General features: G+C 48.8%; 1 protein-coding gene across 1 annotated transcript in view; it reads right to left on the bottom strand.

The window, feature by feature from the left end:
• Positions 1–24,858, bottom strand: part of NOP14 (NOP14 nucleolar protein) — a 423,446-nt gene that overhangs the window by 43,828 nt on the left and 354,760 nt on the right. The window contains exon 12 of the mRNA XM_069632061.1: positions 5,729–5,830. Within this exon, the coding sequence (XP_069488162.1) occupies positions 5,729–5,830 (102 nt within the window). The remainder of the gene's footprint in view (positions 1–5,728; positions 5,831–24,858) is intronic.

Here is a 24,858-nt window from a genome sequence, read left to right as displayed (position 1 = left end):
TATGCGGCACCGCCCAGGAGGTTGCTTGGCAGATGTCCGCCAACGGAACACCTGACCACAATGCCGCCGACGACACTGTAGACCTTGTCGAGTGTGCCCTCGGGATCTTCTGCAAAGGTTTCCTGCCTTTGCGTGGCAGAGTGAGATAGCAGACGAAACCCAACGGGACAAGCTTTGTTTGAAGATCGCTCGTCCTCTGATGGAAGGTCCATAAGCTACAAACAGCTGCTTAGACAGTCTGAAGTCCTGTGTACGATTCAAATAGAACTTCAACGCTCTTCTCACATCCAGCGAATGCAAAAACCGCTCTGCAGGCGTGGAGGCTGAAGCAAACAACGATGGCAACTTAATAGACGAGAGTTTATGAAAAGTCGTTGGTACCTTGGGGATAAAGTGCAGATTAGTAGCCAACACCACCTTATCCTTGAAGAACCTCAAATATGGAGGGTCCACCACTAAAGCTTGCAACTCCGATATTCTTCTGGCCGTAGTAATGGTCACTAGAAAAGCAACTTTCCAAGACAAAAAATTGCAATTAATTCACGACATTGGCTCAAACTGAGGCTTAATCAGACCCGACAGAACCACATTAAGGCTCCACTCTGGAGGGAACTTCGACTGGCAGAAAAATTCGAAGCAGTCCATTTAAGAAATGCTTGATAAGACCATCACTAAACAGAGGCATTGCATGCCGTTTCCAAGTGAATCTAGAGATTGCCGCCAAGTATACCTTTATAGAGGAGATTGCGATGCCCTTTTTTGCTAACTGCAACAGATATGGCAAAACCTGCTCCGGCGAAATGTTAAAAGGGTCCACTCCATGTTGATCCTTACACCACACACAAAACCTTTTCCATTTGCTTGCATAAGAGGCATTTGTGGAAGGAGCTCTTGCTGCTCCTAGAATACGCCGACAGTCACTAGGAAGGTCTAGGAGTCCAAACTCTGAGAAATCAGGAGCCAGGCCGTCAGGCTGAGAGAGCCCGGATCGAGATTGAGACAACAGGTCTGGCGTCACCGCCAACCGAATCTGCTCCGACACCGACAGATGAACGAGATCCGAGAACCATGGTTGTCTGGCACAGAATGGGGTCACCAGAATCACACGACATGGGTATCTCCGAATCCGCTGGATTGTCAGTCGAATGAGTGGAAACTGAGGAAAAGCGTAAGCAAACCGGTCCGTCCACGGGAATGAGAATGCATCCCCTAGAGACTCGGGAGGAGGCAACCTGCTGGCAAACTCCTTGCACTGCTTGTTGTCCCCCGTCGCGAAGAGGTCCACTGAAGGACGGCCCCACCTTCGGAAGAGCATGGACACCTGCCGATTCTTCAGCTGCCACTCGTTTAGTTGACTCATCTCTCTGCTGAGAGCATCCGCTTGTACATTCAACACTCCTGGTAGATGAAAGGCCACGATGTTGATGTCGTACAATAGAGCCCAATGCCAGAGTACCTGTGCTTCCTTCGACAGCACTCTGGAATGCATGCTCCCCTGTTTCCCGAGATAAAACATTGTGGTGGTATTGTCCGTCAACACCCTCACCACCGACCCGCGTATGCGCAGCAGGAACGATTTTAGGGCCCAATGCACTGGGCTTAGTTCTAGCACATTGATGTAAAAACGGGATTCCACCTGAGACCACAGGCCGTGGACCTGCGAGTCTCCGAGACATGCTCCCCACCCCGTCTGAGAGGCATCCGTCACTATTGTGAAGTGAAATTCCGGTTCCAGCAAAGGCATGCCCCGAACCAAGTTGTCTGAGCACTGCCACCAGCTCGCCGTTGATCACCACCTTGTGGGACCACAGTCCCCGACTCTGTGTCCATCGGTCGGCGAGGAATCCCTGTACCGGCCTCATGAAGAGATGACCGTTTTTCACCAGTGGGATGCAAGACGCCATGGCTCCTATCAGCGACATGTATGTTCGGACTGACACCCTTGTACTGATTTTCCACTCTGCTGCTTTCCGTTTCAGCTTCCAAACCCTTTCTTCTGATGGCCTCACAAGCGCCAGTTGAGTTTGAAACTGTGCCCCCAGAAAAACCAAGTCCTTGGAGGGCGACAGAGAGGACTTCTCGAAGTTCACAGCAAAGCCTAGTCGTTGCAACAGCTGTATGGTAGTGCCAAGACTTTCCTGCACCTCCCCCGAAGACGATCCACGAACCAGCCAGTCGTCCAGGTATGGGTACACATGATGACCTTCTCTTCGGAGCCAGGCCGCCACCGGCGGCAGACATTTCTAAACATCCTGGGGGAAGACTTTAAACCGAACGGAAGTACTCGAAACTGGTAGTGATCTTCTCCTATGACAAAACATAGGAATTTTCGGTGTCACCGACGCATAGGGATATGAAAATATGCATCCTGCAGATCCAACGAGGCCAGAAACTCGCCCCGCTGCACAGACCGCACGACCTCCTGAAATGTGAGCATCTTGAACTTCAGGCGTTGCAGAGTCTTGTTCAATGCTCAAAGATCTAGTAAGGGCCGCCACTTGCCATTGGGTTTCTTTACCACAAAGTACTGGGAGTAGACCCCCTGGCGCCTCTCGACTACCGGAACCAATTCTATAGCAACTTTCTGCAGCATAAGCAACACCTCTTGTTGAAGAATGTGAACGTAGGGCTGTACAGTATACACTGGAGCAATGGGGTTAGGTGAACACTTGAACTCCAGGGAGTGTCCCATGTGCACTGTGTCCAACACCCAACGGTCTGTCGTGATCTTGCACCACTCGTTCACATGTAGCGTCACCCTGACCCCCAGCAGGCTTTTCGCTTGATAGTCATTGCTGTGGTTTAGCCTGCCTGCCTCTGGATGAAGGGGCTTGACCCGTTCTTCTCCTGGATGCCTGAAAGTCTCTACTCTTCTGCGTGGACTATGCCGTCCTATATCCCTGAGCGGAGTAGCCTAGTCGCCCGTAGCCTCGATCTCTGGGGGTAGCAAATCGGGTATTTCCCGAAGTCCCACGAAAGGGACGGAAGGGATGAAACAAGCGCCCACTCTGCAAGGCTCGTAACGACTTGGCAGTCTCAGAGTCCTCTTTCATACCCTTAAGGGTCTCATCGATTTTCTCCCCAAACAACTGCTCCTCCTCACAAGGCATATCCAGCACTTTGTAGCGCACCTCTGGCAGAAAGTCTGTGCACTTAAGCCATGCCTGTCGACGCAGAACCACGCCGTTATTGATCTGTTTAAAACCAGATTCCGCCAGGTCCACCGCAATGTTTATACTATGATTTGACGCCTCCTCTCCTTCGCGCACCAACATCATAGCCGGTTTTCGCTGTTCCTCCGCTAGGTGTTCCAGCAGAGGAGCCAACCAATGCCACATCTCACGATCGTAGTGAGCCATGATCGCTAGAGAATTGGCTGCCTTCACCGTCATCGCTCCCACGGTCAAAACCTTCTTACCAAAGGCATCTTGTCTCCTGGCCTCATTATCAGGAGGGGTGGTACATTTGTGCTGACTCCTGGCTTTTCGGCTTGCCGCCGCTGAAACCACTGACTCAGGAGTAGGCTGTGAAACCAAGCACTTTGGTGCCGATTCCGGGGCCTTAAACTTCTTCTCCAGCCTTCCTTTGATAGCTGGTTCCGAGAAGGGGTGTTGCATTGTGCATTGTACGTAGGCCCTCCCTACCACACGTGGTCAAGGATTGGTATGGAGAACACCACTTTCCGTCTCTTGCCCATGTGGTCGCCTTAGCCAGCATTGCATGAAATGCCCCCACATCGTCGGGGGGTGGGGGGGGAGGCTGTGCCGGACTACGAGGTGGTTCCAATTCAACATCCCAATCCCACGCCGGGTCTCTCGATGGTGACTAGCCAGCAGTCAGTCTCTCTAGGCCCACGGTCAAATTCGGAATCTGGTAGCTCACCCTCCTCAGGGTGGGATCGTGGCCGATCTTCTGGCACTTGTAGGGGTGAAGCTAATTCAGCTGAAGCCACAGGCTGCGGAGGGACACCTGCCGCGTCGACGGTAGGCCCCGCCGGAGCCACGTTTAGAGGAGGTAATCTGGAGTCCAGTTGGCCCAACAGAGATTGTAACGTGGACAGCACCTGGAGAGATAGCATCGCCTGCAGGTTAATTAAAGGGAAACTGGGTGGACCAACTCCCACCCCCGATGTCGCTGGACCAACACACTGCAGGCCCAGGGCAGACTGATCCGCCACTGGATCCCCCTCGTCCTCCGCTTCCGATGCAGTGTCTTGCTGCAGAATCGTGTCTGGTAGACGAGAGTCAAATGCCGAAGCCTGCCACGCTTCCTTTGTTGGTAACAGACTGCTCGACGACAGTATCAGATCTTTTTCCCCGACCCGAGCTGTAGACATCACAGTCGACTACGGTGTTGCAGTTGACAACAGACTTGTCGACAACGGGACTCCCGTCGACAACAACGTAGTAGGAACTGCAGCTTGGGGAGCAGATAGTCCAGGCGATCCCGCCTACTTGGTCCCACTGGACCGATGCTTTGACGACTCCCTACTGGAGGAGGACTTGTGAAGGTCCCCTGAAGAGGAGCGTCTCAACGAAGAATCTGTCTTGGCCTTCCCCTGAGACTCCTTCTCAGGCCTACTTCCAAATCCTTGTGACTGGTCCAAGCGACCATATTTGGCCGAAGACTTTCCTTCAGACAGGTGTTTACCTGACAAGGGGTGATCACTCTCACCGACCACTGGGACAGGCCGGGACTTTTTAGCCGGAGGCTCCGCTGATGCTGACTGGCGATCTGCCGCGTGGGCCGGTCTCTCTGATGTCAAGCTGCGCACCGAGCCCACTTCCGAGGAAGGATAAGTACCTTCGTTTAGCCAGCACACCAACCGCCGATTACGGTCTTTAAGCGTCTTTTGAGAGAACGCCTTACAGATCTCACAGGATTTGGCCGAATGAGTGTAGAGGCAATAAAGGCAGTCCATATGCCCATCCCCCTCATACACTTTCCGCAGGCCGCAGGCTGCACAGGGCCGGAACAATGATTTTCCTGAAGACATTTTCACCAATCGCACCACACGTGTAGAAATTACAATGAACACGAGGTAAACCCAACACTTTGGAGACGGTTGAAATCTGAAGGGAGGCCGCAGGTGCGGGGCTATTTATACCCTACGTCCTATTGGTGGTGGCTAAAGCACCCAAAAAGGACGTCAAAGTTTTCCATAGGAAAACACCAAGTTAAAAATGACCGAGGTTCCCAGCCTGACAACAGGGAATATTCACAGCATGTGAATCCATGAAAGATCCAATGCGGTTTTCCAACTTCGCAACCCATGACAGATCCATTATAGATAAGCTTTCAATACTGCACAATATGGCTGGGCACAAACACTCCCTTAAGCATCTTTTTATTCAGTGTCCACAGTTCTAAGATCAGTGTAAATACATCTGGGAGATTTGTAGATTTTTGGGTCTTAATTCAGGATATTTTTGGGGATGTGAATAAGAATTGATTTTATTGAAAAAATATGAAATAGAATTATGTGCTTTTAATCTGTACTTTTTAGGTATGTGGGAAATGCGAGTAGATATCCAATTCGTATTAAATTCAGTTTCTTTTAACAAACTGGCAAACGGGATTCATACGTTTTTGTGCATTTTAAATTGGGTTATGTGTTATGTATGTTGTGTAAGGTTTGTCACACAAAATAAATCCTTGCTGTGGTGTTTTAAGTAATCCTAACACAAATAACATTATTTGATATACTGCTATAAACTATTTTACATACCTTGATGAGTAACTGACTCAAATATGTCAGTGTAGGAGTTACAACTGGATGCCAAAAGTCAGACGTAGGGAACAGGATTGCAGTCATTTTCAAATAGATGTACTAGAAAAATCAAAGAAAAAATACACAGTTCAAACATGGCACAGAATGTTCCTAAATAACCCTGCATTCAGAACATTTTAGCTGGTTTGATTCACACACCAAGAGGGCGATGACAGAATGGAGAACCCTATCCTAATAAAATAGCCATAGAAGCATTTGCCTCAAGAATATCCAAGGACCAATACCATCTCAGAAGTGAGGTGAGACCGGCTCAAGTGGGAGGAAGGGTTATTTGAAGAGGGAGGAGTTCAAGATTCCATTCATTTAACAAATGGCCTAAGGCAGCAACTCCAGCATGTTTTCGCTAAAGTCTTTAGAGTGGTTTTAAAAGCAATCCTTTCCAATTATCAATCACTTAAATCCCAGGAAAATCTATCGACAGGGGTTTCATGACCAATGATTAATCTACTTTACTTAAAAAGAGAAGATTTCACAGTACTAGGTAGTGTGACTGAGCAGCAATTCTTAGACTGATGAGAGTGTGAGAGAGTGGAGAATCGTTCAGTTAAGAACACAAAGCACTCTTCATGTTAGGCAGAATGTATAAAAATGCAATTATTTAGTTTGTGGACAAACTCTTAGCATTTTAAAATCGCAACTAAAAACCTTCCTCTTCGCTTCCGCTTTCCCTCTTCCTCTCCCCTGCTGATGTCCCGACTGCTCCAAGCACTGTCACCTGGCTACCTTCTGAATATGGGCCCAGACTCCTGCATGTCCAGTTGCACTGCCTCACGGCTCGCCTAGCACTTGTGTTCTGTATCTGCAACCCTACAGTCCCTTCTCTCTGCACTTATGAGCCACTCGTTGGCAGCACTTTTTGAATTACCTGCACTTAGCCACACGTTGGCTGCACTCTTCCTTTACCTGCACCCCCCTAACCCCCCCGCCCCATTGGCACTTCTTCCCCTTCCACTTCCCTGCACGTTCTGAATGATACAGGGCCTTGTAGGATTGTTGTTTTGTCCTCCCTATGTTTCCCCCTCCTTGTCTTGTCGCGCCTAAAAACACTTGTCTACAGGCGCGTTATGTAGTTAAGTAGTACAGTTATAAATTCATTACTGGTTATATACACTTTCACATTTGGGGTACTCTGCTAAAGAGCACTTTACTTTAGAAAATGAATAGTTACTCACCGTAGTGACTAACATACTCTTAGTTCATAGTCCCCTTTCCTACATACTGCATGGCGTCCCTCACTAGGGACGGGAGACGGAACCTTTTTCACCAGAAAAAAAACACTTACACTTTAAATTTAGAGGCGTGCAGGGGCGCTCCGCTGATTCCGTCGACCGGCGCCCCTCGTCAGTCCCCATTGACACGTCAATATTTACCATTGCCTAATGACACCAGTATTTTTAAGGGGGGAGGGCGGTGATACGTATGGAGGCAAGGGGACTCCCACAGGAGGATAGCTCAGCGGCAACGTGCTCGCCTTGGAAGCAAGACGACACGGAGCAACACAGGTTTGTTACCAGGGTCCGTGCTTAGAAACCTCTGGGTATTAAGCACGCTATAAATAACCTATCATATCAAGGGGACTATGGACAGAGTACGTTAGTCACTACGGTGAGTGAGTATTAATTACTCTTACGTTGTGTCCCCTTTCCTCCATACTGCATGGGCGATTACAACTGAACGCAGCCAGAAGGTAGAGAGGAGACCCTCCTTAAGAAAACAGATTCCTTAGACCTGCATGTCCGACAGTCGCGTCTGACTTAGAGCCGGCATCCAAACAGTAATGCTTACAGAAAGCCGACTGGGTGGCCCAGGTGGCTGTCCCGCTTATGACCTGCCACAGTACCTGCCGTTGGAATGCAATGGCAGTGGCTCTGACAGTGTGGGCGTGCATGTTGGCTGACAATGGTCTGTGCTGCCCCTCGTAGGGCTCCTTGATGGCAGAGACCATCCACCGTGCAATAGAGGCCTTGATCCCCCGAGCCCCCTAAGGTAACAAAGTCCGACTTGCGGCAACCCTTGGTCCTGTCCAGATAGACCTTCAGAGCACGTCTGACATCAAGACATTGCAAGACCCTCTGAGCCTAGTCCTAGGGTCAGCAAAAAACATAGATAAGACTATTTCCTCGTTTAAATGGAAAGCTTACATACGGTTCTGATGCCACCAGAGCCTGGATCTTGCTGATTCTATGAGCAGAAGTGAGGCCTACTAATAAAGATGTCTTAATGGTGACCAGCCTGATGTCCGTGGATGCCATTGGCTCGAAAGGTTTGTGTGCTGAGGCGCCCAGCACTACATTGAGATACCACACAGGGTGTGGTTTCTTGAAGGGTGGGCAGAGCCTGGAGAGGCCTGCCAAATGTCTTCTGACTATCAGGTTGGAAGAGGAGAAGATCTCCTCCTTGGAATTTCTTCAGGCCCCTATGGCTGCCAAATAGGTGCTGTATATATAACAAAGAGGACCGTTTTGGGATTTCCTACTGTGAGTTACCCAGTTCAGTATTCACACTTACGAAACACACAGTTTATTTGTTAAAAGAGAGAGTTGCAAGGGAGCAGACATGTCTCTGGTTTAATCCACAAGCGAATGTTCATGCACAGTGTCGTGCTGAAAAACACACATTAGACCATGCTGGGTCATGCGTTTGCTGCTTCTTAGATGAAAAGAAAAACATTTTTTTAATAGGTTTTCTCTATTAAGCAGGTGCAAAGTGTTAAAAACAAGGAAAGAGTGATGGACTGTTCTTCGATAGCTTTTTCAATGAAATTTTCAATCAATTTTTTCTCTTAGTTTTTTCATTAGAAAAGGGATCCTCAGGGTTGTTTAAATTGGGGATCCATGAACCAAATGCACTGACTATAGGTAATGTTGTTATGTTCTTGGGTCAGGTCATTTCATAGCCGTCCGGTTTCTGTGGTAAGGGGTGATTACGCCACATTCATCAGGGCTCAAAATGTGAGCCAGTAGGTAAAAGCCCTCTTCATTACTGGTGCAGCATTGTCTGCATTAATAATATACCTCTCCCTGTAAGGATGACAGGAGGGGATAGGGAGAAAGAGGTCACAGTTTAGAACCTATTGTGTGATGATTACATAACATACTGCACAAAAAATCTAAAATTGGAAGGGGAGTCTTACCCTGTCCATGTTGCTCATTTGCGCAGAGGGATAATGGCGGCCTGGGATCTAGGGGCTAGAAAGGACAGCGTTAATGTCATATGGATTGTGCATATACACAATCGCTTCGGTGCATGTAAGTATCTATTCATTGATTTACATAACCAAAGATCGCAGTTGAATGCTATGCTGGGGCGGCCGCCTATGGCGTGCCCGCTCACAATTGCAAACATAACTCACGGGCGGGATGTGGTCTAGCACAATCGCGTCCGCGCGCTCATCTCGAAAGAGCCGTCTCCCGATGATCGGGGACAGCGCCTACTGTGTAGGCACAAGAAAATTACCTGCAGCATCAGTCTGGGTCTGGCGAGCCCTGTGCGAGAGGTTTCGACGCTGTGGCTCGCCAGATCCTTCTGTTTATAGTTGTCATGGCGCCAGGGTCATGAGTGTGTTTCCAAAATGGCTGCCCAGAATGGGACACTAGGCCTCCATTTTGAAGTCAGGCTGAATGTCCGATGTCTGGCAATGCTTGTCAGGCAGGGGCCAAAATTGATGGAGGTGTGTATATGCATGGACTAAGTGTATGCACAGGCACCGATTACCAGAAGCTGGCGGTGCTGGTGGGTGGCATCAAATGGCATACTCATGTTTGGCACCATCCACAATGCATTCGGAGGGGACAGGCAAAAAAAGAGAATGACAGAAGAGGATGCATGCAAAATCACAGACTGTGTACAAATCAGCAAAGGACTAGAAAGGCACATCTTCATAGGGTGGCTAGGGTTTGCCAGCTCGTTGGTTCGTTCAGGCCAGTCTTGTCAGTTTTTAGACGGAAAATCCAAAGCTGCTCCCTTCGGAAGAGGAGGTCATGTATGTTGCCACCCCTGGTGGGTACTTTGATTTTCTCAATGATCGACCATGTAAAGTCCGTTGGGTTATGCTTGCGGTCAAGAAAATGTGTCACCATAGGAGGAGTGATTTTTGCAGTCCGTATGCATGACCTATGTTCTGCCAAGCATATTCTAACAGGTCTCATGGTCATGCCCACATAACGTTTCATGCATGGACAAGTGATGACATAGATGACATTACAGCTATTACAGTTCGTCAAGTTCTTTTGTATCCATGGGAAGTGCCATCCAATGTCTATACTGGTTGATCTGGTGGTGTTCGGGCATGCACTGCAGGACCCACAGGGTGTGTGTCCAGTGGCAGGCTTTTGCCCCCACAGGGTGTTAGGTCTGGGTTCGATGTCCTTATAAGAGTGCACCAGGGAATCTCTCAAATTCTTCTGTCTTTTTATGGCGAATCTGGGAGTGTCCAGGCATGAGTCGCCAATGTTCAATATAGGTCAAAGTTTTAAAACCTTCTTGATTTTATTAGAGCAGAAAAACTGAGCACAGCTGTGATTTGTTTGTCTGATTCTTGTTGCTTGGTGTGATGTTCCAGGGTTTGTGCTCTGGGGATGTTCATAGCTCTTTTTCGGGCTTGTCTTACTAGACGTTTCGGATAACCCCTCCATCTCAATTTTGTGGCTAGGGCTGCAGATTGACGGTTGTAATCTGTCAGTTGTGAGCAGTTCCTGCGATAGCGGAGTAACTGTCCAAAAGGTAGATTCTTCTTGAGACTGGCCGGATGGTAGCTCTTGTATGTGAGTAATGAATTTCTGTATATGGGTTTGTTAAAGACAGTGCTCATGATGGTCTCATTCCAGATTTCCAATGTTAGGTCAAGGAAATGCACTGTACTTTTGCTATGGGATTCGGAGAATCTCAAAAAGGGATCATGATATGGCTCAACAATCAAAATCCCTTTTTGAGATTCTCCAAATCCCATAGCAAAAGTACAGTGCATTTCCTTGACCTAACATTGGAAATCAGGAATGAGACCATCATGAGCACTGTCTTTAACAAACCCACAGACAGAAATTCATTACTCACATACAAGAAATACCATCCGGCCAGTCTCAAGAAGAATCTACCTTTTGGACAGTTCCTCCGCTATCGCAGGAACTGCTCACAACTGACAGATTACAACCGTCAATCTGCAGCCCTAGCCACAAAATTGAGATGGAGGGGTTATCCGAAACGTCTAGTAAGACAAGCCCGAAAAAGAGCCATGAACATCCCCAGAGCACAAACCCTGGAACATCACACCAAGCAACAAGAATCAGACAAACAAATCACAGCTGTGCTCAGTTTTTCTCCTCTGACTAATAAAATCAAGAAGGAGGTTTTAAAACTTTGGCCTATATTGAACATTGGCGATTCATGCCTGGACACTCCCTGATTCGCCATAAAAAGACGGAAAAATTTGAGAGACTCCCTGGTGCACTCTTATAAGGACATCGAACCCAGACCTAACATCCTGTAGGGGCAAAAGCCTGCCACTGGACGCACACCCTGTGGGTCCTGCAGTTCATGCCCGAACACCACCAGATCAACCAGTATAGACATTGGATGGCACTTCCTATGGATACAAAAGAACTTGACGAACTGTAATAGCTGTAATGTCATCTATGTCATCACTTGTCCATGCATGAAACGTTATGTGGGCATGACCATGAGACCTATTAGAATACGCCTGGCAGAAAATAGGTCATGCATACGGACTGCAAAAATCACTGCTCCTTTGGTGACATTTTCTTGACCGCAAGCATAACCCAACGGACTTTACATGGTTGATCATTGAGAAAATCAAAGTATCCACCAGGGGTGGCAACATACATGACCTCCTCTTCCAAAGAGAGTAGCTTTGGATTTTCAGTCTAAAAACTGACAAGACTGGCCTGAACGAACCAACGAGCTGGCAAACCCTAGCCACCCTATGAAGATGTGCCTTTCTAGTCCTTTGCTGATTTGTACACATTCTGTGATGTTACATGCATCCTCATCTGTCATTCTCTTTTTTTGCCTGTCACCTCCGAATGCATTGTGGATGGTGCCAAACATGAGTATGCCATTTGATGCCACCCACCAGCACCGCCAGCTTCTGGTAATCGGTGCCTGTGCATACACTTAGTCCATGCATATACACACCTCCATCAATTTTGGCCCCTGCCTGACAAGCATTGTCAGACATCGGACATTCAGTGGCATTCAGCCTGACTTCAAAATGGAGGCCTAGTGTCCCATTCTGGGCGGCCATTTTGGAAACACTCATGACCCTGGCGCCATGACAACTATAAACAGAAGGATCTGGCGAGCCAGAGCGTCAAAACCTCTCTCGCGCGCGGCTCGCCAGACCCAGACTGATGCTGCAGGTAATTTTCTTGTGCCTACACAGTAGGCGCTGTCCCCGATCATCGGGAGACTGCTCTTTCGAGATGAGCGCGCAGACGGGATTGTGCTAGACCGCATCCCGCCCGCGAGTTATGTTTGCAAATGTGAGCGGGCACACCATAGGCGGCCGCCCCAGCATAGCATTCAACTGCGATCTTTGGTTATGTAAATCAATGAATAGATACTTACATGCACCGAAGCGATTGTGTATATGCACAATCCATATGGCATTAACGCTGTCCTTTCTGGCCCCTAGGTCCCAGGCCGCCATTATCCCTCTGTGCGCAAATGAGCAACATGGACAGGGTAAGACTCCCCTTCCATTTTTAGATTTTTTGTGCAGTATGTTATGTAATCATCACACCATAGGTTCTAAACTGTGACCTCTTTCTCCCTATCCCCTCCTGTCATCCTTACAGGGAGAGGTATATTATTAATGCAGACAATGCTGCACCAGTAATGAAGAGGGCTTTTACCTACTGGCCCACATTTCGAGCCCTGATGAATGTGGCGTAATCAACCCTTACCACAGAAACCGGTCGGCTATGAAATGACCTGACCCAAGAACTTAACAACATTACCTGGAGTCAGTGCATTCGGTTCATGGATCCCCAATTTAAACAACCCTGAGGATCCCTTTTCTAATGAAAAAACTAAGAGAAAAAATTGATTGAAAAAGCTATCGAAGAACAGTCCATCACCCTTCGCTTGTTTTTAACACTTTGCACTTGCTTAATTGAGAAAACCTATAAAAAAAAAAAAAAGTGTTTTTCTTTTCATCTAAGAAGCAGCAAACGCATGACCCAGCATGGTCTAATATGTGTTTTTCAGCACGACACTGTGCATGAACATTCGCTTGTGGATTAAACCAGAGACACGTCTGCTCCCTTGCAACTCTCTCTTTTAACAAAGAAACTGTGTTTTTCATAAGTGTGAATGCCAAATAGGTGCGGCATGTGTTCATCTGCGCGCCCGAGAGCTTAAGATGCGCAGAGAAGGAGAGCACATCATCCAGTGTGCACGTAAGGGAGTCGATCTCTTTATAGCCTGCCCAATGACAGAACCTAGTCCATTTACTTTTGTACTGGCTCCAGGTAACTTTGCTCCTGGTCCCCTGAATGAGCTCTAGGTTTGCCTGCGAGAGGCTCAGGTCCGTGAGCGTGACCTGTTCAGGAACCACGCTGCAAGGGCCAACTTCTGTGGAGCACGGAGGACGACCCGGCCCCCCCTGCTGCGTCAGAAAAGCTGGCCCCCTTGGAAGGTGAATGGGTGGTATGTCCGTGAGGCTGAGGAGATCGGAGAACAACGGTCTCGCGGCCCCCCCTGCAACTATCAGTATGACGCTGAGGCGAGAAGATTCCTTATCTTGCAGATCACCCTGTGGACCAGGGGATCGGGAGGGAAGGCATACGCTGTCATGCCGCCCCACTGTATCTGGAATGTGTTGCCCCGGGAGCCGGGGCCCTGCCCCTGCCAGGACACGAACTGCTGGCACCTCTGGTTGCTGGAGATCTCCAGCAGTACCTGGTCATTCAATTGCCACTCTTAATTGTCCGATCCCTGTCTGCTGACCCTGTCCGCCTCCAGGTTGGACTAGCCCGGGAGGTGGACGGCCTTAAGGTAGACCTCATTCTCCAAGGGAAAGACTCTGAGCTGGTTTCCCAGATGAGGTTCAGGAAGGTCAGGTTCTGCGTAGGCTGCAGCAAAGACTTCTTGAGGTTGCTAGTAAACACCAGGTCGTGGAGAGTGTTCATAAGTGCGGAGAAGAGTGGTGTACTGCCTCCGGAGATCTCACCCTGATGAACCGGTCATCCATGTACGGGTAGACGTGGCAGCCCTAGGCCCTCAGAAGGGCTGCCACCACATTCATGAGTCTGGTGAATACCCTGGGGGCTGAGTTGAGGCCAAGGGTAGCAACTTGTATTGTAAATGGCAGCCCAGAATCCTGAAGCGCAGTAAGGCACGATGCGGCTGCCAAATGGTGACGTGTAGAAAAGCGTCCTTTAGATCCAGGGAGCACATCCAGTCTCTGCTGTCCAGTGTCTCTGCTATGAGTGCTGGAGTAATTATCTTTACATTTTGCAGAGGGAAGTAGAGGATGAGGGTGGAGCGGCCAAACAAGTCTCCGGCCAGCCTGGATCTTCTTTTGTATGGTGAAAATCCTGGAATAGGAGCCCAATCCTCTCTGGGAGGCTGGGACTTCTTTCACTGCCTGGCTCTCGACGAGCGACTGAATTTCCGTCACCAGCGTTACTGTCCCAGTCTGTGGGAGTGCAGGGGAGGAGGGAGGAAAGGGAGGGACTGGTAGACGGTACCCAGAGGAAACTACTGTGAGGATCCAAGGGTCCAAAAAGTTCTGGCACCAAAACTGCACATGAAAGGCAAGCATGCCCCCCTGCGGAGACATGTGTACCCGAAGGGACGCGTCATGCCTTTTTTCCCCTCTGAGGCTGATGCGGAGGGGGGGGCTGGAAAAAGCCCTTGCCACCGCCCTCCCCCCTTTTGATTATTTGCACCGGTGGTGACTGAGAACGGGCAGGCTGTCTGGACCTCCGTTCCTGGAAGCCCCGGAACCTGCCAAACGTCCGCCCCTTATCGGAGCGTTGATGCGACTGGGTGGTCTTCGTTAGGATAGATAAAAACTTTGCAGTTTGCGAACTGTTCTTTTTATCTAATTCCTCATTGTCGGTGGAGTGAAAAAGGCCACTACCCTCGAATGGAAGGTCCAATATGTGTTCCTGGATGTCAGGGTTAAACTTGTAGCCCGAAGCCAGGCAGTCCTTATGTCCATGGCGATGCATATGGCCCGGCCAGAGGTATTGATGTGTGTCATGATGGACTCAATGATGTCCTGCGCTGCCAGCTTGGCTTCTCCTAGACCCGCCTTGAAGCATGCTTGGCTCTGCACCCGAGGTTTTGGAAGGAAATCAGCTATTTCCTGCCAAAGCCTTTGGTTAACAGCTGCCTGAATGGCATCCGCTTTGGATTGACGCAGGTGCAGCGAGGCGTTGAGTATAGCTTCTTTCCGTACACCTCCAAGATCTTCTCCTCCTTGCCCAACAGCGCAGAGAAAAAGGTAGCAGAGGACGACTGAGGCTTAGAGTAGAGTGATGCTGCAGCAATCACCGAAGAGTGCAGTTGAGGGTGCGCCGTCAGCAAGAGTGGATCCCCCTCCATCTGTCTATACTGGGCATCGAGGCACCTATTGACAGGTCGGGCCGAGTGTGTCTTGAGCCACCCCTTTTTGGCCAAGGCAACAATGTCTTTCTGCATCGGGATACCCATTCTGGTAGGGGGTCATAGGGCGAGGACATCTGCCAAGACCCCCTTCTCTGGCTGCTCGACCTCAGATTGAGGAAGGCCCAAATATCCCGCCAAACCTGCAAGCTGTTCGTGGAAAGCCTTGGCTGACTATGGCGTGTCAGGGTCCTCCTCGTCTGCCTGGACTGTGGGAGGTAGGGGAGCCGGAATCAAAGGAGCCGGCAGTGGCAGCGGGGGCTGTGCTGGGGCCTGTGGTACTGGAGCCATAGGAGGAATGACTATCAGCACTGGTGGAGTGACCGTAGGGAGCAAGTCCCTGACTGTATCCCGCAGGATGGCCCCCATCTGAGATCAGCGCCAGGAGCCCTTTGAAAATCCTGTATGAGGTGGCAGGTGATATTGACCGAGTGGCTGGTGGCTGCTGGGGCTGGAGCGGACTGTCTCAGGTGCAGGGGGAACCTATGCTGCTGATGGATAAACTGTAGGACACGTACCTGGTTGACATTAGTCCAACCCTGAAACTCGTTTGCCTGCTCCGTTACTAGGAGTGGCATCGGACGAGCGGCCATGTTGTCTGGCACAGCTGGCATTTTGTCGAGCTGCGAGCCACATGCCGAAGTCGTGGTGCTTGGCTCCCTGGACCCGGCCTCCTCCAAGACTCCTGGCGGTGGAGGATGAGACCTACCCTGCACAGGCCAGGGTCTGGAAGGCGTATTGCCCTCGGCAGTGTCGCCGGTTGTGCTGCGTGCAGGCGCCCCCTCAGACATTAGACCAATACTAGGGCGTTGCCCCTCGGGTGTACACCCGGTAAAAGAACCTTGCAGTACCTCAGCACTGCGTCCGGAAGGATCTACTGACCCCCCTCTGCCGTGAGGCCAGTAGCTGGACTAGTATCGGAACATGTGTTGGTGCAAGAACCAGAGAGTTCCTCCCTCTTGTGCGCTTCCTTGGGAAGGTGTCTCCCCTACAGGGTGCGATGGAAAACAGCAGCCCTCCCTTGGGCTTCGATCTCTGTCTGACAAAGTCCCAAGTCCTCTGGAGGCAAGCTTTCGAAGAGCTCCCTCCACCTAGCTAGCCTGTTCTTCAGTGCATGTGGGGTCAGTGCGTTGCGCGCAGTACATCCTTCCCAGCTGTGGTCGGGGCCAAGGCAGCGGAGGCAAAGAGCATGGGGGTCGGATGTAGGAAAGAGCGCCTCGCAGGCCGGACACCTGCTGAAGCCTGCCGAAGTCGACATGGCCAGGGAGGAGCGTAATGCCGAGGACCAAGTACCCGATTGACAAAAAGAAGACCAAAAGATAGAAGTATCCGGGGAAGAGCGCGTGGTATTATATGGCCGAAGCCAAACCCAGGAGCGCTGGTTAAATTGGCCCGTTACCGTCGACGCGGAAAGTTGGACGCAGGAGTGGCGCCGGTGGGTGGAGTCAGGGGAGCGCATGCTCCCAGGGCTGTCTGGTGCAAAAGGTTCTGTCTCCCGTCCCTAGCGAGGGACACCTAGGCAGTATGGAGGAAAGGGGACAGGATGTAAGAGTAGAGTAGAGTGTACACAGTCTGAGCTACCGTAGTCTAGCAAAGCACAGTAGTAAAGAACAAGGTAATTAAGAACCAGATAATAACTAATATGTCGGAGAGTATGCAGTTAGAAGCGCTATACACAACCGTATAAATTAAGGCTCTAAACCGTAAAAAGTTCTGGTCTCGTTAGAACAAACGGGGCCTAGTGCCCTTAGAGTGACAGATCCCAAGGCAGATCTTTTTAGGAGGCTAGGAGTCTTTAAGTGTCTGAACAAGAGTAGTCAAGCCAACAGGCAGTTTGTAGGTGTTTCAAAGTAGTAGAAAAGCTCTTCGCAGATCCTCTCCAAATCCAAACACTGTAGGGAAGTCCAGGAGAGGACACCGGACCAGAAATCCATCAACCCTGGTCAGCCAAGGGAGAGGTGGGCAAGGACTTCACACCCATTAAACCCTATGGAGGTGGGGTAGGAACAGGTATGTAGACTCACCCCATGTACTCCTATTTCTTTCCATCTAGTTATTCATGCACATGAAAAAGGTAAAGGTTTATCTCTTTCGATCAGGCGGTAATAATAATAGTGTCTGCCTCTGGCACTTTGTGTACTTTTGTTCAAAACATACCCATGAAACTGTGGGTGAAAGCAATGGGACAGGCACCCATGTGTCTATTTACTACTACAATACCATGCACTGTAGTTAGCCCCCAGAGCTCACTTAGCTCTAAGATTTAATTATATTTTACCACCTGCGGGAGTGGCTTGGAATGCACCAGAATCTGCAAGTAATGGCCCGTATTCCATGGCAGGCATCTGCCTATTCTTCACCACCTCGTTGGAGGTGGTGCCCCTAGCCATGTCTCTGCTGGAGTGACACACCTCGACCACCACTACCCACTCACCTGTGCACCTCCTGGCTCACATCCAGGTCCTGGAAATAGTTATTTTCAATCACAGACATGTGTAATTTCTTTTTAAGGGAAGCATGAACTGCGCAAAGCCTGGTTCCCTTAAAAACGGACCAAAAAAAGTATCCACAGCCAAGATGGAGCTCTGAGCACTAATAGCAGTGAATCTTGATTTTACCAGTGCACAGGACTGGAATTCTGAGCTTAGGCCATCCTGGCTCGGGCTTGAGGATCTTTAGAGGCCCTGCCCTCCCCCAAAAGTGGTACTTGGTGCTACATTGAAAATAGTTGATATCAATGACAGGCAATGGCCATCTTGTCCACCTGCAGTAAGCAATTACCCCTGACTGCCGCAACACCATATTACAGACTCCAGAATGTTAAAGGAAAGTCATAGCCAAACTTTTTGATTTCCGAAACTACTACTTACACAGGAAATGATGTGTCAAGCATACAATTCACAGGACACTGGTCCTGTGTAAAACCAACTGCACCCGGTTGCTGAACTGTTTTCGTAGCCTTATTATATCTATTTTACAGCTGGGCGATATATCTAGTATATATCTCGATATATTTTCAAAAACGATATAGGATTAAACAATATTATTAACATCTAGATATATGTATATGGGATACATTACTCAATGTAATTGGATTTCTGATTCTTGTAGCTGCTTAGATTCACATGCTTTGCATAGGACGACACCTAATGGAAGCTGCAGAGAATTGCACATGAAGTTCTTTGAAGTTTGAAAAGGGACGTCGACAGGACGCGTTTGTAACCCCATTCCGTTTGTGACGTACCGTATACTCATGATCCCTCACGCATCAAGGCCCCTCAGATTATTTGTTCCTGACAAGAGGGCATGTAAGTTGTAAGCGTGGAGTGTAGGAAAGACCATCAGGTTTAAAAGATCTATGTTTTTCCCCCCAAGAAACTACAATCCCAGAGCGGAGGAAGGGCGGGCGCAAGTGAATCCAAGCAAATCCAAGCATCAGAAATACAATTACGGTGAGTAATGTATCCCTTCTGAGGCTTGTGGATCGGCTTAGAATCACATACTTTGCATAGATTAGCAACCAGTACTTGTAGAAGGAGGTGGGTTGTTTTAAGGTAGCACTGCAAAAAGATGTTTCAACACCGCTTGTCCCACCTGTGTATCACCCTTAGAATGAGTGTCTAGACAGTAGTGCTGGGTGAAAGTGTGTACTGAACTCCAAGTGGCAGCCTTGGAAAAGGCATCCAAGGGCATATTTGCTATGAAGACTAGAGTTGTTCCTGTGCCTTGAGTTGAGTGTGCTCTATACTTAAATTGCAACTTTCGATTGGCAAAAGAATAGTAAAGTTGGATGCAGTTGACTATCCATTTAGAAATTGCTGCTTTAGAAATAGGGTCCCCTAAGTACCTAGGGGTAGACATAAAACATACACCAGAACAGACACAAACATAATACGGCGATGGTGGTTAAGGGTTTATGGAAATCCATGAAATTCTGGTCTAAACTGCTGCTATCGCTGTTGGGCAGGGTGGCCATCACCAAAATGATTATCCTGCCGAGTTTCCTGTATTACTTCAACAATGTGCACTCTTATGTTAAGGCGTCCTTCTTCCGCTCGCTGCTCCGAGAATTTATGTGGGGCACGGCTCGCCACAGACACTCGCTTGCAACACTATACCTGCCGTACGATAAGGGATGGGTTAAATTGCCAAACCTTGAAAGGTATTAACTAGCAGCCCAACTCAGCCACGTGATTAAATGGCTGGCGGACGAGCACACCTCAGAAGCTGAACTGTTGCAACAACTGGTGGCTCCTATTAAACTAAAAGTAGTACTGTGGGTAAAGCAAGGCGGTCTGGAACACATCCCAATGCTGGTGGTACTAGGAAGGAAGATATGGAGGAGAGCACTAGCTTTGCTGAAACTTGTAAACCCCTACTCACAGGAGGTGCCGATAGTGGCAGACACATGCAAAAGTAGCACAGACCTGGCGGTATGAGAAGATGGGAGAGATGGGGAATATACACATGGGGCGATCTATATGAAAATGGGGTCTACAGGGAGTTTTACTCAATGCAGGAAAAGGAGGAGGTGCCAGGCGGGCAGTTTCTTTGGTATGGTATCAAAGAGTACTGAAAGGTGGCCAGAGAAAAGTGGGAGGGTTGGCCGGAGGAACTACCAGAGGACCCATTGTTGACCCTGATGTAGAACTTAAGTGATGGCTGGCGTCCGGTATCCAGTCTGTATAGCTTGCTAATAGATACACCCAACCCCAAGGGAATAGCATTGAAAGAGCAATGGGAGAAAGACTTGGGCCCGGATATAACGGAGAAGGAATGGGAGAGGATACTGGGGTACCCCAAAGAAGTATGGAGAAACCATTGTTTCAAGCTGATACAACTGAATGTGCTATACCGCACATATATAACCCCACACATGATAGCTACGTTCAATAAAGATGCGAGTCCACAATGCCCATGGTGCGGAGACGGGGAAGCAGATCTAATACCCATGTTCTGGGGTTGTGTGCGTGGGTTTTGGGTGCGCATAGAACAGGCCGGCAGGGATAGCAAGATACGAGTGGTCACCGAAGGAATACCTGCTTGGAGCATACCCCAGAATCAGCAAATCTAAACACGTGGTCAAATTTATGGACTTGGCTTGCATATTGGCCAAGAGAACTATCGCCATGGCCTGGAAATCTGCTGAGGGGGCCACAATATGTAAAATGGCGCAAGGATTTTGAACGTTGCGCTGAGGCAGAGACCAAGGTGTGGATGGAAGGGGCTAGCAGATCGGAGCCCGACAATAATGATAAGTGTGCGGCCTGGAAGGCACTGGTTTGGGATGTTCCACCCATCCGATGACAAACCTCCACTGAAGCAGTCAAGGCAAGGGACGCTTACTTATGACATAGCGGTCACCCTAAAGCACCCAACAATGACCATCCTGAAACCTCAGGGTGGATAGGAAAACTGAGCCCCAGACCATGATGTACTCGCTCTAACTGACAATACTGGCGCACAGTAAGACACGCGTAGGAAGTTGTTGGTTTGTGGTTAACTGTTATTACTAAATATGTTGATGTAAGTGCATGATGTGAATTGGATATGGAAAATCGAAATGCATGGTTGTACTTCTATAAATGCCAATAAAAACATGTTAAAATAAAATAGAAAGAGGATCCCCCTTCGCATCCAGCGGCTATAGATACAAAATAAAATCTGTTTTCTGATAGGTTTGGTCTTTTGAAGGTGGAACATGACAGCTCTGCGTACATCTTGTGTATGAAGCCTTTTTCTGCTGCGTTTGTAGGGTTTTGAAAGAAAACACAGGAAGTTCTATAGTTTGGATCACATGAAATTTGGATATACATTTCAGTGAAAATCGAGGATGAGCGCATAGCACCACTTTGTCCTTGTGTATACTTACAAAGGGATCTTGTACCCACAGAGCCTGTAGTTCACTGACCCTTCTAATAGACGTAATGGCTTACAAGAAAGGCTGTTTTATATTCAGATGTTTAAGGCTGGCCTTGTGCATAGGCTTGAAGGCCCCCTTCTCCCCCCTCCCCCCATGAGCCTCGTCAGTACGATATTGAGGTCCCAAGCCAGGAGTAGGATTAGAAACTGCGGGTATAGTTTTTTTTAACACCCTCCATGAAGGCTTTAACTACTGGCACCTTCCACCACGAAATTCTGCTGTGTAAGCAGAGAGCCGCCAAGTGTACTTTGAGTTAAAGACTAATCCTGAGTCAAGTAGGTATAGAAGGTAGTTGACTATGTTGGACGGTGAACAGTCCATTGGATTGAGAGACCGTGTTTTGCACTATAACACAAACCGCTTCTATTTGTAAAAGTAGCAGTGTTGCGCGTTACGTTTACGAGCCTCCGAGTATTTCCATGCACTTTTGGTCTAGGTGAACAAACTATGACCTCAGGAGCCAAGCTGCTAAATTCAATGCTGGAGGGCATGGGTGTAGCGTTGTCCCTTGATCCTGAGTTAACCAATTGTCTGGACAAGGTAGTTTCATGGAAGGACACAGTGACATCATTTGAAAGTGGGAGAACGAGGTCTACCGTGCCCACATGGGAGCTATTAGGATTAGTGTTGCTTGTTTCCGGTGTACCTTGTAGACTATTTTGTTGAGAAGAGGTGTCGTGTGGGGAGAGCGGGTTTGGGGGGGAGCTTACACAAATTTCCCTATCCAATTATCAGAAGTGTATTCCCTATGGACCTCTTTTGGGGAGACCTGGATGCATAATCTTGGCCTTGTGCATTCTCCAGGGTTGCAAAGAGGTCTATTGCTGGGAACCCCCAGTTTGAGAAGATGTTGTCTAGCAAGTCTGTGTTTAGTTGCCACTCGTGCTCAGAGTGTAGCATTGTACTCCAGCTCAGCACGTCTGCCAGATAATGGACTTCCCCTGGAACATGTTGTGCCACTAGAAACATGTGATGTAGTGCCTGCCGCCGGATGTTCTGGGCTAGTTTGGACAGTACTGAAGAGTGTGTTCCCCCCTGTTGGTTTACATAAAACATGGCTCTGATACTGTCTGTGAGGACTAGGACTGTCTTGTGTACTAACTGAGTCTTGAAGTTTTAAAGTGCTTTGAGGAATGCGAACAGCTACAGAAGGAAGTTTTTTTCTGGTTAGTGTGAGCCCCCCACCCTGTCATTGACTCGTCTGTTGTAAGAGTGGCCTACAATCGCTGGTGTGTTGAAAGGCTTTCCCTTTAGCAGACTGCTTCTGGTCCACCGCTGTAGCGATTGAACCAGAGGGTGCGAAACTACCACTAGATTGTCCCACAAACCGCTTGCTTGCGACCATTATTTTCGCTAGTCACTCCGGCATTGGATGCATGCAGTCTGGCGTGTGGCACTAGGGAGATGAAGTCCTTTCTAGTTGGCGCATTGCCTTTCGTACCGTTACCTGACTGCTACATACTGAAGGCTTTGAAACAACAGGGTTGGAACCCTCTCTTCGGAGGGGAAGACTAGCCCGTTTGTTTTGATTAGTGCACCCAGAACCTGCTTTACTTGGCTGGGCACTAGGCTCAACTTTCAGTTTATGTAGAAGGCTAAATGGAACAAGAGATTGATCGGTGCATGTTTTGTAGGCATCTCTGGTGCGGTTCCCTCGTAATTAGACAGTCGCCTCTGTAAGGGTACACTGGAATGACCTGCCTTCGCAACTGGGCAGCTACCACTGCTAGGGCCTTTGTGAACACCCTGGGTGCTGAAGTGTTAGGGAGAATACTCAGAAATGTGCCAATTCCTCTCTACCTTAGGGATCCCCAGCACTTTTGCTGGACTCTATTTAATTTTTAACCTGGAGAGAGCAAAACCTTTTTCCCCACTCTCTCATGTAATTTTTCTGTGATTTAACACCGTTTCTTTTCCGTTTTGGAGTCTGACAAACTCCATGGGCATCTTTGCATTGCGACACACAGCACCTTCAGTGCAGTGGCACAGGGAAGTCTCTCAGATGACCCAAAGGTTTAAATACCTTCTCTTGGATAAACGGTTTCCAAGAGCAGTAAAGTGAAATTGACCCAAAACACACCATCTTACAATAGGGTGCTGGAGGAGTTACTTAGTATCCCCTTTGTCTAGTTTCTCATGTAACAATTTTATGTTACCCTTTCTACAATTGATGGCTGGTGGCAGTGGTTTACTTTTTACTACCAATGTGTGTTTTTTCTGCGGGCTACGTTCGCCATTTGTTGCTGGAAAGGTCCTTCTTGAGATTTACTCTGCACGCCCAAACCAGGTTTGGTCCATTTGTTAGTTTAGTCTTTGACGGGATTCACGAGTGAAGCCCGCCTCTGGCTCCAGTATGACTGGCAGGAAGTGAGGGAGGTGCCCGAAACTCCCGGTGCTTAGCCCCCTTGGTTCCAGGAATGAACCCAGAGGTGATTGGATGGTTGGCTGTCCGACAAGGACAGCCACCCTGCTGTGTGATTGACTGCTAGGCTGGAATGAATGGGAGAATCCTGCATAAAAGACCAAGCTTTTTGGCTTGGAAGGCAGAGTCAACGACTAGACGAAGGAATCCAAAGAAGAACTTGGAAGAGACGCCTGCTGCAACTCTTGGACCGTTGGTTTGCCCGGTGAAGCCCTACTGCTGCGCTGAAGCTCCAAATTCGCCTTAACTAGAGAAGCCCTGCAAGTATGATGTCTCCCCTTGAGTTGGTGGGACCAATCAACCCCAAAGTGAACTCATTTGGACCTCCTCTCTGAGCTGGCTGTACTTCCACTGCTGCTGGAACCAAAGTGCTAGGGAGAGGAACACCAAATGGAGTGCATCACCGCTAAGACGGACCAGAGCTGCTGGAAGATCCCCCGGACTCCCAATAACCAGGATTGACCAAGCCTGAGCCAGTCTCAACAGAGTGCTGGACCCCAGATGCGAGGAACATGCAGAGTGGTATCTGTGAGAGTGCTGTGGTGCCATTTGCTGAGATGCGAGGAGCTGAAACTGCAAAGTGCCGCTGAATAGAAGGTGGTCCTTTTCTATTGCCGACCATCCCGTTGTGTTGCAGGAGTCCCCAGAAGTCCTCCCTCTTGTCCCCACGACTGAGGCACAGGAACAATAGGATCTGCAGAGCCACGCAGGAACAGAAGGCAGCTGGAACCATTTCTTCTAACAAAAGGTACTGTACAGTCTAAGAGAACTTACCTCTTGTTGTTGTAACCTCACTTGATCTCAGTTGAGACCTGTCTTGGTTGCTTCTGTAGAGTTGCTTGCATCTTCTACCTCTCACAACCCTCCCAGCTTGTGACCTTACTTTGATTCTACTTTTTCTACAAAGACTTCTAAAACATTGTGCACAACTTTTACTTGCCTGCAAGAAGTGTTTCAGCTCACCTAGAATTTTGCCCAATTGACATTGGCTAGCCTGGCTCCCTGAATGACTTCTCTCCTCTGTGTTTTACCTTCCCTGCAGGAAAGGGTTAATTTACTTTGCATTGGGGGGGTTCAAAAGTACTTACCTGC

This window comes from Ambystoma mexicanum, chromosome 6q (assembly GCF_040938575.1).
Source record: "Ambystoma mexicanum isolate Mex_15411 chromosome 6q, UKY_AmexF1_1, whole genome shotgun sequence".
NCBI classification, from domain to species: Eukaryota; Metazoa; Chordata; class Amphibia; order Caudata; family Ambystomatidae; genus Ambystoma; species Ambystoma mexicanum.
Note: the sequence above shows the minus strand (reverse complement) of the source record. Positions and strands in the feature narration are given on the sequence as shown.